Source organism: Dipodomys ordii, unplaced genomic scaffold, assembly GCF_000151885.1.
Source record: "Dipodomys ordii isolate 6190 unplaced genomic scaffold, Dord_2.0 Scaffold207, whole genome shotgun sequence".
NCBI classification, from domain to species: domain Eukaryota; kingdom Metazoa; phylum Chordata; class Mammalia; order Rodentia; family Heteromyidae; genus Dipodomys; species Dipodomys ordii.
Genome location: NW_012267423.1, coordinates 1421080 through 1434159, shown reverse-complemented (window position 1 = coordinate 1434159; position 13080 = coordinate 1421080). Strand labels below are relative to the sequence as shown.

The 13080-nt window shown below is 40.9% G+C and overlaps 1 protein-coding gene across 1 annotated transcript in view; it reads right to left on the bottom strand.

Annotated features, from left to right (window-relative positions):
* The window catches only part of Gsap (gamma-secretase activating protein), a 74795-nt gene that overhangs the window by 20476 nt on the left and 41239 nt on the right, over positions 1-13080 (bottom strand). Inside the window, exons 15-17 of the mRNA XM_013035264.1 lie at positions 11678-11824; positions 10811-10893; positions 6907-6960 (exon numbers count right to left, since the gene is read on the bottom strand). Of these exons, the coding sequence (XP_012890718.1) occupies positions 6907-6960; positions 10811-10893; positions 11678-11824 (284 nt within the window). The remainder of the gene's footprint in view (positions 1-6906; positions 6961-10810; positions 10894-11677; positions 11825-13080) is intronic.

The following is a 13080-nucleotide window of genomic DNA, read 5'->3' as shown; positions in this document are numbered from 1 at the left end:
TTTGTTTGTGGTTTGTGGAGCTTGAACTCAGGGCCTGGGCACTGCCCCTGAGCTTTTTCTTTTTTCTTTTTTTTTTTGCCAGTGCTGGGGCTCAAACTCAGGGTGTGGGCACTGTCCCTGAGTTTCTTTTGTGTTCGATGTGAGCACTCTACCACTTGAGCCACAGCTCCACTTTCGTTTTTTTCTGTTTATGTGGTACGGAGGAATCAAACCCCAGGGCTACATGCATGCTAGGCAAGCATCTACCACTAAGCCACATTCCCAACCCAGTCTAAGTTGGTTTTGAACTGCAACCCTCCAGGTCTCAGCCTCTTCAGTGGATTACAAGACACTGCCATCTGGCTAAATGCGAGTTTTTAAAATATAATTGCTACATATGATTGTGAACTATTTCTCAGAGCATATGCTCTGAGAAGTCCAATACTAAGCTATCCCCCTCATATCACCTTAAAAACTTAATGTTGTGTCTCTACACAAAACTATATGTAAGAGCAGTACAATCTAGTTGCTGGAGGAAGAAGGAAACACAGGCATTCTCTATCCTGGGTCTGTTCCCTTCATTTTTATCAGCTAGGAAGTGGACTGAGGATAACCCATCTACACACACACACACACACACAAACACACACAAATGAGTTTACCAGCCTGAGAGTCTGTTTACAATAACTAACTTTTTGTGGCAACATAAAGTTATTTTGTACAGTATTAGTTGGACTCATTGCAACTCATTGTCCAAAAAAACACGTGCAAATGGAACTTTGGAAATTCAATTATTTGCCACATAGCTGAGTGACACTTCTGACAATGCTACATCTTTATCAAAGCAGTAATGGTAATTTTTAAATTGTGCACTATTATATAGTGATAGTGATACTTCAGATCTCTAGCAAATCTCTTATTTAGGTAGTTGGTATCTGCTTGTATTGGCATCAAAGAGAAGAGTCTTATGCTTTGCTAAGCAATTATTTATACTCATGTTCTACCTGACTAAAGTAATTTTTAAATGTAACAAGTGAAATAGCATATAACAAGTCTTTGGCTGAAGAAAAGTCCAGGTAGCACTCTTTCCCCAGTAAGAGAAAACTATTTACTCTTGCTGGACCCTTGCTGTAGCTCTCACTTCTGCAAGGCCACAAAGTTTGGGGAGAGGGGTTTAAGTCTCACTGGCATCTCAGCCTCTGAGTCAGTGCTTAATTCTAAATCAGTGATTAATACACAAAGGATGTTCAGTTTTGAACTGGGCGTGGTGGTTCACACCTGTCATCTCAGCACTCAGGAGATTGAGGGAGGAGGGTCACAGCTGAAGGCCAGCCTGTGACAGAGAAGAACCCCGTCTAAAACACAAATGAACAAAAGAAGTGTCTCATTTTAAAAATACCTTTAACCAAATACCCTGTTTCTCCATTTGTACTTTTATCTTTATATTGAGTTAGTCATTGCTTTCTTCTTCTTCTTTTTTTTTTTTTTTGGCACGGTTGTGGGGCCTGAACTCTGGGCCTGGGTGCTGTCCCTCAGCTTTTCAGCTCAAGGCTAGTGCCCTACCACTTGAGCCACAGTGCCACTTCCGTTTTTCTTTTTGCTTATGTGGTGCTGAGGAATCGAACCCAGGGCCTCAGGCATGCAAGGCAAGCACTCTACCACTGAGCCAACTTCCCAGCCCCTGCTTTCTTCTTTTATTCTTCACATGCTTCCTACAGCTGAATATTTTTTCTTTTTTTTCTTTTCTTTCTTTCTTTTTTTTTGGGGGGGGGTCAATCATGGGGCCTGAACTCTGGGCCTGGGCGCTGTGTGTCCCTCAGCTCTTCAGCTCAAGGCTAGCGCTCTACCACTTGAGCCACAGCACCACTTCCTGCTTTTTCTGCTGATGTGGTGCTGAGGAATCAAACCCAGGGCCTCATGCATGCAAGGCAAGCACTCTACCACTGAGCCACCTTTCCAGCCCTGAATATTTTTTAACGGTTTCTTTTCCTACTAGAAAGTCAAGTTATACTTCCTTGGAGTAACGAACAGTTTAAAAAGACATTTGATGACAAATGTTCTTTCTTTTCTTCCTTTTTTTCTTGCTTCTTTTTTTTCCTCCCTCCCTCCCTCTCTTCTTTCCTTCCTTCCTTCCTTCCTTCCTTCTTTCCCATTCCTTCTTTTCTATCTCTTTTTCTTTCTATCATACATGCTTGCTTGCTCTTGTGGTCTTGTGGATTGAACTCAGGGCTTTGTATTTACAAGGCAGACATCACTGTACACTTTATTAAATTTTTTTTTTGGGTCCGGTCGTGGGCCCTGAACTCTGGGCCTGGGCGCTGTCCCTCAGCTCTTCAGCTCAAGGCTAGCGCTCTACCACTTGAGCCACAGCACCACTTCCAGCTTTTTTTCTTTTTGCTTATGTGGTGCTGAGGAATCGAACCCAGGGCCTTGAGTATGCAAGGCAAGCACTCTACCACTGAGCCACCTTCCCAGCCCCACTTTATTAAATTTTTTAACATTACTTGCTGAAGCATTTATAAAATGAGGAAGTGTTTTACATTTCAAGTAACAATCTTCTAATTGAACTGGCTTATCTACCCCAGCATAGCCACATGTCTTAGTCCATTTCCACTGCTATAACAAGATACTAGAGGCTGGATCTCATACACAATAGACAGTTACTCCTCATTGTTCTTGAGACTGGGAATGGGCATGTCCAGCATCTGACAAGGGCCCCCTTCCTGGATGTCTGTGTTTTCACTGTGACATTATCATAAGGCAGGAAAGACAAGCTAGCTCTCTCTAGTCTTTTTTACAGATGTGAATCCTGATTGTGACCTGGTTACCTTCCAAAGGCCCCACCTCCTGGAGCCACCATTTTGGAGATTAGGACTTCAATGTATGAATTTAGGGGAGTGAGGCACAAACACTCAGACACAGCAATATAGCAAACATCTGGAAAGTGCTCTACTGCCTCACATCAAATCCTTCGCAGAGAGAGCAGGAGGCAAATCCATGTCTAGCCTCTTCACCCTTCCCTCCTGACCAAGGGGAGAAGAAGTCAGTGCTCAGAGTAAACAGACTCTTTGGGCCTCAATACTGCCTGGCAGCCAGCACACATACTAAAGGTAATTGGTGGCTCAGGTCATGGGTATTCAGAGTCAAGTCATCAGGTGAGCATGGCAAGAGCAGCCCCATTGATAACTGGCGTGAGAGGGAGGTGGTGGAGGCACCCCTGCAAGTGAGCCCCTCACAATATAATTGAGATGGGACTTGGGGTATAAGAAGTAGGTCAGAGGCAAAGGCAGCTTCGAGTGAGTGGAATTATGCAAGCAGAGAGGGAGAAAGAAATGGGGCACTCAAGCCAGGTGAACTAGAGTGCACTCAGGGCCTCTTGTGATGGCTAGGGAGCGATGGAGGAAGTGGTCCCACTGAAACCAGCATCATCTTATCTTGAATCCCAGGCCCATCTCAGAAGTGCCCCTCGGCCTTCCCTGCTAGGTCCCAGTTGTGCAGAGCAGGTTATAAGGAACTTTGTGGCTCTTTAGGTTTACCAAGAGATCCATCAATGGACTCTCAAGTTCATGAAAGGGAAGGGAGGGTAGGGAGAAAAATGAAAAAAAAAATACCAATATCTAGAGAGTGCAAATGATAAGCCAAAGCTACTTTGTTCCCAAGCAAAGCCAAATTATATTCTAAAAATAAGAAGAAGGGGACTGGGAAGGTGGCTCCGTGGTAGAGTGCTTGCCTCGCATGCATTAGGCCCAGGCCTCAGTACCACATAAGCAGAAAAAGCCGGAAGTGGCGCTGTGGCTCAAGTGGTAGAGAGCTAGCCTTGAGCTGAAGAGCTCAGGGACAATGCTCAGGCCCAGAGTTCAGATTCTATGGCCAAGAAAAAATATATAAATAATAAAAATAATGGGCTGGGAAGGTAGCTCTGTGGTAGAGTGCTTGCCTTGCATGCAAGAGTACCTCAATTTTATTCCTCAGCTTCACATAAGCAAAAAAGCCAGAAGTGGTGCTGTGGTAGAAGTCTAGACTTGAGGTGAAGAGCTGAGGGACAGCACCCAGGCCCAGAGTTCAGGCCCCACAACTGACTAAATAATAAATAAGAAAAAAGGATAGAGAAAATCTTCCTGTCATTCCTTTGTACTTGCTTTTATAAATGTAAATACACAGCATGGGCAAAGGTTAGGGTAAAACTAGTAAACTCATAAATCCCTTTCATTAGAACACATTCTCACATCTTGTACTCAATAGCAGTTTGGTAGTAAGAATCAAAAGCTATAAAATATACTCTCACGGTCTTTCACATAATGATATGCCTGTATTTAACCTTGGGGGAAGAAATCAGAAGAAAAACTATATTATAAAAATATTCACTGCAACATTATTTTAATAACAAATATTTTATAATGCTGAAGATTGAACCCAGGGCCAAACATACAGTAGGCAAACACATTGCCATTGAGTTGTGCTCTAAGTTCTCCATGAAACATTCAAGTGGGATCTAGTCATAAACCAAATTTCCAAAAACAAAAGGTTGTTTGCACAAATTAAGATGTAGAAATTCAGTGGAATCCTGCAGAATCATTAGCTTGTATAGTCACATGGAAAAGGTTTATAGTATAATTTATAGTATTTATCAAATATCTCTAGATCACTTAATAAAATATACATGCTATGACAATGCTCACGAAGAAGTGGAAGTAATAGATAGCTGATAGATTAAAAGTTGTAGGTGACACATCATTTGTTTAAAGATTTCTCTTAAGGCCACTCATGGTGATACATGCCTATAATTCCAGCTATTCAGGAGGTCAAGGGGGTGACACAATAGTGGGGCCCTTGCCTAGCATGCTCAAGGCCTTGGGTTCAATCCCCAGCCCAAACAGTCATATCTTTCTAGTTTGTCCAGTAGACATATTAGGGGTTTGGTAGGACTACTGGCAAAGGCAAAAACAATGCAGTGAAAGGATGATTCCAACCAGGCTTCAGTGATTCATGCCTATAATCCTAGCTAGTCAAGGAGGCTGAGATCTGAGGATGGCAATTCAAAGCCAGCAAGGCAGGAAAGTCTGTGAAACTTTGATCTCCATTGAACTACCAAAAAATCCAGAAGTGGAGCTGTGGCTCAAGTGACAGAGTGCTAGTTTTGAACACAAAAGCTTAGGGACAGCACACAGTCCCTGAGTCTAAGCCCCAGGGCCAACACACACACACACACAAATGGAATCCCTTAATATAACATAGCTGTGAAGCTATTAGCATACCTGTGAAACATACCAGCTTAACACACCTGTGACCCTTGCTCCTTTCCTCTGCATACACTAGTAGCATTTTGCAGTGGCCCTACTCTTCTGCCTGGACACAGAGGGTCAATCTATCTTTAAGAGTTTTTTCTAAGGATCAACAGCTAGAACCACTTACCATGTCTCCAGTTTGCCCTCTCTCACCCCAGTACAGCACTGAAACCTCGAACACCCCAGTCTTCCCCTAGCTACCCGGGTCCTGACTGTCTTTCACAGTTCTAATATATTAAGTGAAGTAAGCCAGACCCAAAGAAACATAGGTCCCATGGTTTCCCTTATTTACAATAACTAGTATATGTCTAGGATGATCTTATAAGACAAGCAGAAAAGGTCAAAAGCTATGTACATATGACCATATAAGATGATGCTACATGAAATGAATCCCAAGATAGGGACACAAGAGGTTTTCTCTTTGTTGCTCTTGTTTTTAATGTACTATGTGATTTTTTTGTTTCTTTTCTGTGTTCTTCCCCCATGGTATAACCCCTGTTTTCACATTATTTGATTCCAGTGCCCTGCTTCTTGTATATACATTTTTCTAATTTGGGAAGGGGAAGGGAAATAAAATGCTGAAACAAGGATACAGGTTGTAACAATGAGATATATAAGATACTATGTTGAAAACAAATTTTACAACTTGGTGGGAGGGGGGAAGGGAAGAGGTGGGGAGGAAAGGGATGGTCAGGGAAAAACAAAGGAGGGGGTAACAATGCTCCATAGGAAATGGACTCATTACCTTACTCAGGTAACTGTAACCCCTCTGTATACTACCTTTACAATAAAAAATATAAAATTTAAAAAAAGAATCCAATGTAAATCAAAGGCTGCTCCCACCAGAAACAGATTTCTCCATCTACACCAAGCTGTAATTACCAGGAGGCAATGCCAACAAGAAAAGAGCTTCAAGGAAACTGGGCCAAAGACCCGCTCCCCCTCACTTAAACAATGTGCACACTCTTTTCTACTTAACCCACCCCATCTCATCCTCCCTCAGAAACTCTGAAACTCTTTTGAAAGATACTGAGAGCCACAGTTTAATAGGCAAGAAGGAAGTTTGCAAAGCTTGATTGATACCACTTAGAGCCAATACACATCACCCTGAAGAAGTGAAGAGGCTGGGCAAGTAGAGAGGTGGCTCACAGAACCAGAAGAATATGAGATCATTGTTTCATAAGATTAGAAATGATCTTAGGTTTATAAGATTGGAAGAAATTTTGAGGGGTGTGTGTGTGTGTGAGTGTGTGTGTGTGTGTGTGTGTACACATGGTTGAGGGAGTAACTGTAAATGAAGTAACAAAAAAGAGTTCCCAGGCTCAGAGATAATGTACAAGGACTCCTTTGGTAAGACCCACTTTAAAGCCCATATATTAGTTGTGTACACTTTGAACCAAGCCCTGTCATTCCCTCTTATCTTCAGATAACTTTCTTCTTCAAAGAACATTCCTAAGAATTGCTGTCACATCACACTCAATGATTATTTAACAGCTGAGGAAGGAGTCTCCAGACAGCCCGCCCTGCTTGGACCCTCATGCGCTCTGCTAGTCTGAGATCTCCCGTGGGACCACAGTGACACTGGGGGTGGCACAGGCCCTGTCATGCTCAGCGGCTTGGTCTCTCACAGGAAGTGACTTACCTTCATGAGGGGCAATGCAATCTCTTCGGTCACAAGGGTTATTCCAGGAATTTCCTATGGTAGGGGAAAAAAAAAACATACCACAACTGTTTAACATAGCAAGCACAGCAGCTCAAGCCTTCAGGAAGTGTGTTCTGCATAGACAGGAGCTGAAGACAGCTTCCACAGTGCTACCCTCTACTTTAAATAAACTTTGTGGTGTATAAATAACAGTGAGTACAGCATATCTCTTGCTTTGGGAAGAGAACTATTCTTTAAATAGTAGCTGACAGGGTCTCCAAAGGAAAGGAAGGGATTATCATGAGAAAGTGCACTGCAATACTGTGTCCTTTCATTCATGTCTATTTAAGAACTGAAGTAAATTTTATTTGTACCATCAAATACAGGAATAAAAAGAAAATGTTCTATTATTTATCATCACGGTCCTCCTCCATCTTTTTATGTGTGTTAAAGTTGGTCCTGGTCTAATTAGAACATACCAAAATGCATTCTATTTGTCTTTCCTGTACTGGAAGCTGGGCCCAGAACCACACATTTGCTGGGCAAGAGCTTTGCTACCTACCTGAGCCATGCTCCCAGCTCTTTTTAGTTTGTTTTACAGATAGGATCTTGTGCTAGTAACTGGAGCCACATCAGCCCACCTTTCAAGAAACTGGGATTATAGGTGAGCACCACCATGTGTGGCCTTCCATGGGATTCTTACTTAGTTTTAAAAAAGGTTCTATACCTCATTATCCACCATTATTTCAGACATGCAGCATTGGCTCCATGCCAGGCAATTGGAATGTCAAACATTTCACTAAGGAGTGAGCATTAAAACGTGTTTAAAAGGATAAACTTCCAAAATTACACTCCATTCACTGTTATTGTGAAACCTATCTCCATGGTAACTGTGTAGTTAGCCTCTCATCTGGTCAGTCCAGATTTCCTTTCAAAAGTGACTAGTGTGAGAAAACAATTTAGAAGTTGCTACGTAAAATTAGAAGTTGCTGCTTCTTAGAGCTTAAATGACCTGGGTTTTACAATCATGAGAAAATAAATCATGAGAAAATAAATTATGAGAAATACATTTTCATGAAAATAAATCATGACAAATACATTTTCAGAACATCTGGGTAACTGAGTTCTCCATACAAGAGAAAGCTTGTGATTAAATGCTACTGCAGAAGCTGGATGCTGGTGACTCACACTAATAATCCTAGCTATTAAGGAGGCTGAGATCTGAGAATCGTGGTTCAAAGCTATCCCTGGCAGACAAATCTAAGAGAATCTTATCTCCAATAAACTAGAAGAAATCAGGAACTGTTGGCATGGCTCAAGTGATAGAGCTGCAAGCCAAGATCTAAAAAGCTAAGTGAGAGCTAGAGACTCTGAGTTCAAGCTCCAATATCCCCCCCTTCTGAAAAAGAAGTTACTGTAGCAGACTTCATCCATCACTGCTAGCACTACTCAGCAACAGCTTTAAAACTGCATGATTGTTTTAAGCTCTGAATCGTATTTAAAATGGGTATAATTATATTCAAATAACTATAATTATTTGCAAAACATTATTCAGGATTATCAATTCGCAAGAGCAACTTTCTAAAAATCCAAGTCAACCCGGTGCCAGTAGCTCACTTCTATAATCTTAGCTATTCAGGATCACAGTTCAGAACCAAGATGAGCAAAAAAAAAGTCCATGAAAGTCCTTCTCAAAAAATAACCACTCCAGGGGCTGGGAAGGTGGCTCAGTGGTAAGAGTGCTTGCCTTGCATGCAGATACCATGGATTCGATTCCTTAACACCACATAAGAAAAAACTGGAAGTAGTGCTTTGGCTCAAGTGGTAGAGCTCTAGCCTTGAGCTGAAGAGCTGAGGGACAGTGCTCAGGCCCAGAGTTTAAGCCCCATGACCGGAAAAAAAAAAAAACACTCTAAAGACATGATGTAATTGTGGCACAAGTGGTAGAGCAAGAGCCAAGCAAGCCTGAGTCCCTGGTACTAGCAAAAAAAACACATTTAAAAAAATCTAAGCTAATTATCTCCATACCAATGAGAATGAGTGAAACTGCTTTCGTCTGCGGCAAGTTTGTTGTTGCTATTGTTGCTGTTGCTGGTTATCAGTACAGGGGCTAGAACCCAAGCATTTGTCTGCCCTGGCTGACTCTGAACCAAGATCCTTACAAGTCTGCCCCCTGAGTAGCTAGGATTGTAGGCGTGAACTACATGCACTTGGCATTACTGTAACAAGTTGCCATTACAGTTGTAACGTAATGTGGGTTGGAGATGGAGAAATGGCTCAAGTGGTAAAATGCCAAACTTGTAAGTTTGAAGCATTGGGTTCACATCCCAGTACTACCACACGTGAAGAAAAAAAATTGTGGATTTGGAAAGATGACATAACATTGCTAAAGATAAATAGAAATTCACAGAACTTTAAGATTAGAAGAGGTCTTTAAGTTAATCTACTCCAACCACAGAAATGTTAGAGCAGCATGGTTAACACCAAAATGAGCACAGTATTTCAAGGTTATAACAATGGGTTTCTTAGGTGTTCTGTGGGGCTTCCCTGGAGTCAGTCCTGTCTATTTTTCCCCAAGGCTTCTATACTTCACACACAGAATCTTGGAAATCAAGCGTCAAACACTGAACAGAACAATAGCCTCATGCAACATGTTCTGTCTTTGAACACAACTCTGGGACCAGTGGTGTCAGCCCTACCCTGAGACCCCTCTAACATAAGACTGAAGAGCTTGGGGGAAGACGGGGCGGAGATGCACACTTCCTGCAGAGGTGTGACCTGCACACTTCCTGCTGTATAACCACAGAGTCTGCACATAAAAGTGTTCTAAAAGAAACCAGCAGACACCTTGAAAGGGACAAGCCTGGCTCCTTCTTTCCGTTACAATGAAACCTGAAAATCTAATAACTGTAATGGAAAAAGACAAATAAAATGGCTTCCAGAAAACCACTGCCCCACTGGGTCCATCAGAAAATTTTAGAAGTGAATCAAAACACACTTGAGAAATCTTTTTTTCTGGCTTCTATTCGTCCCATTTTATTCTTTTTTATTAGCATACATTAATTGAAAAAAAAGATGTTTCATTGTGCTGTTTCCCTAAATGCATACAATAGTTGTTGACCCATTATACTCCTGTATTGTATGCTCTAATGAACTCTAACTTCCTTGTCCCTCCCCTCCTTTTCATACAGAATTCAATGGCTTTTTTCATTCTATCTTTGTGGAGAAGGGATATGAGATGACTCCCAGTACCTTCTTCCCCCCACTATTCTTCTCCCTCCCAACCTAGCTCACCTTTTACATTCATGTCCTATTGTTTTTATCCTTGTAGGTCCAGATTTCACATATGAACAAAAACATGTGCTATTTAACTTTTTAAGTTTGACTTTATTTTTTTTTCCTTTGAGACAGGAGCCTCACTATTTGGCTCTGGCCTAGAACTCAATTCTGTGCCTATACCTCCTGGGTGCCAGGTTTACAGTTGTGCACCACCATGAGATAGCATAAGTAGAAGAAGACATAAATTTAGACATGAAGTTCATTTATGTTTTAACATACTTCCTATGCATAGTCTCAGAGCAATTTAATGAACCATTTTTAGTGCATGTGCATTTTGACAGCTCGATTGCAAGAGGTCAGGGTGAAATTTTTCAGCTCAGGGGTGAAATTTTTCAACGGTAGCATCATGTTGCTTCTCAAAAAGTTTCAGACTTTGGAGCATTTTATTTTTCAGATTTTCAGATAAGAGATGTTCAACTTTCTGCCAGGAAATTTCAATTCTGCTCCTTATCAGTCAAAACAGAAATGACATTACAACTCAGGAACCATAACAGAGATGCCCTACAACTGACCCACAACTGTGACCTGATTTCAATTGCACATAGAATACAAGGGGATGACTAACCATGTTCCAAGTGAGCACCGAGGACCAAGGAAAAAGCATGGCCACCGTGCAGGACTCTAGAAATATGCTCCAATAGGAAGAGGCTGCAGAGAAGAGACATGACTTAATCCAAATAAGATCAACACTATAACTTAGCCAAATCAAACAAACCAATATGTGTTTTCACTGCCTAATCTGTCATCCTCAGAAGGTTAAAGATTTTGAGGTTATCTATTGACTAAAATGTTTGGCTTCTGATTTTTAAAAAAAATCTCAAGACAGGCACTGATGGTTCACATCTATAATTCTAGCTACTCAAGAGGCTGCCATGTGAGAATCATGATTCAAAGTCAGCATGGACAAGAAAGTCTATGAGATTCTTACCTGCAATTAACCACCAAAAACCCAGAAGTGAAACTGTGGCTCAAGTGGAAGAGCACCAGCCTTAAGTGAAAAAACTAAATGACAGAGCCCTGAGTTCAAGCACCACACACACACACACACACACACACACACACACACACACACACAGAAAATTTCAAACCATTTCTTATTTGGTACCATGTCTACCAAAATGACACTATGCTACTTGATACAGAGCCATCTAACATAAACTAGGCTAAGAAAGGTACATTTTATTGGCAAAAAATAATAATAAGGTCATAGACTCAAAATCTATCTCTGATATCAGTCTCTAAAAGCCACAACTTCTCACAAAAACCACAAGAGAATGAAATTTAATTAGCTGCTGACTGCAACAGGATTTGGGGGCAAGGAAGCACTCTTCAGTAGCATTTTTACAGCTGGAAGCACTCATTGTCAACTTGCTGATTTCCCTGAAGAAAAAGGGTCAAGATTCAGCATAAAGTATCACATCAGCACACTCACCAATTAGAAATTCCTGAAGGAGGTCAAATGAATGGCAGGCAGTCAAGTTCTCAGAAATCCACTGAATAATCTTTAAGATAAGATGATAGATGGAACTCTGTTGGTACTTGAATCTGTATCCAGTGACCCCACTACCAAAGTACAAATCTATGACATGCTATATATACATATGTCTTTTAAATTCTGTATCTGTTTTCGAATTTCATAAGGTTATATTCACTTCCACACTATTTTCAAGAAATATAAAGTATTTAAAATGACAATTTAAAGAATGTTGAAAAAGAAATATAATTCTGAGCGAGTAAAATAAGTATTATAAATGATGCCTCTCTTGGGTGAGAGTATTACTGGGATTTGAACTCCAGGACTCCTACTTGCTAGGTAGATGCTTTACCACCTGAACCATAGCCACAGCCATTTTTTACTTGAATTATCTTTTCATTAGTCTCCCATTTTTGTTTGAGATCAGCCTTGGACTATAATTTTCCGATCTACGCATTCTATATAGTTGGGGTCACATACATGCATCATAATTCTTTTTGTTGGTTGAGGTAATATCTTGCTAGCTTTTTGCTGGGAACCATGATTGTCTTGATCCCCACTTTCTGAGTGGCTGGGATTACAGATGAATGCTACCACACCCTGGCTCACATCTTTTTAACAAATTTCCTTGGCTAGGATCCAAACATAATACATTTGTTTTCACTAGAATAGATCATATTTTGTGAAGCGTATCTCTAGTATCAAGTGTGAGAATATGAGGTCAAACTCCAGTAACATAAACAAATAAAAACAAATAAACTGGAGTGTAAAATACAAATATAAGCTACCAAATGTAATAAACACTTGCCATCATCTCTTTTCACTTTGACAATTATCTACACCAAAGATAAGATACTGAGAGAAAACAAGTATTTGAGAAACCCATTATTTACTCAACACTTCTTGCAATGTTACTGGTGTAACTAAACATGTGTCACCATATAAAAAAAAGAATATAGTACTTTCCCCTTATGTTTAGAAGATACATTCCAGACTGCCCAGTGTGTGTCTAAAGTCACAGACAGGCTCAAACCTTAAACAACATTAACAAGTTAATGCTTTTTAACTTCTTCCTTAATAGTTTCTCACTTTAGGGTTTCTCTTTAAGATACCTCAACTGCCAGTATCTGTCTCTTGCATTTTGTGGCCATTATAAAGCCAAATAAGAGTATTTGACCACAAATACTGTGATACTGTGACCATTGACCTGGGAACCAAAAGAGCCGCTAAAGTGACTGAGGAGCAGGTAGCACACATATCAGAGCTATACTGGACCAGGGGTAAGTCATGATCCAGGCAGAATAGAAAAGGATGCCAGGAGACTCCATCAGCCCCCCTGAAACAGTCTGCAGCTTAAAACA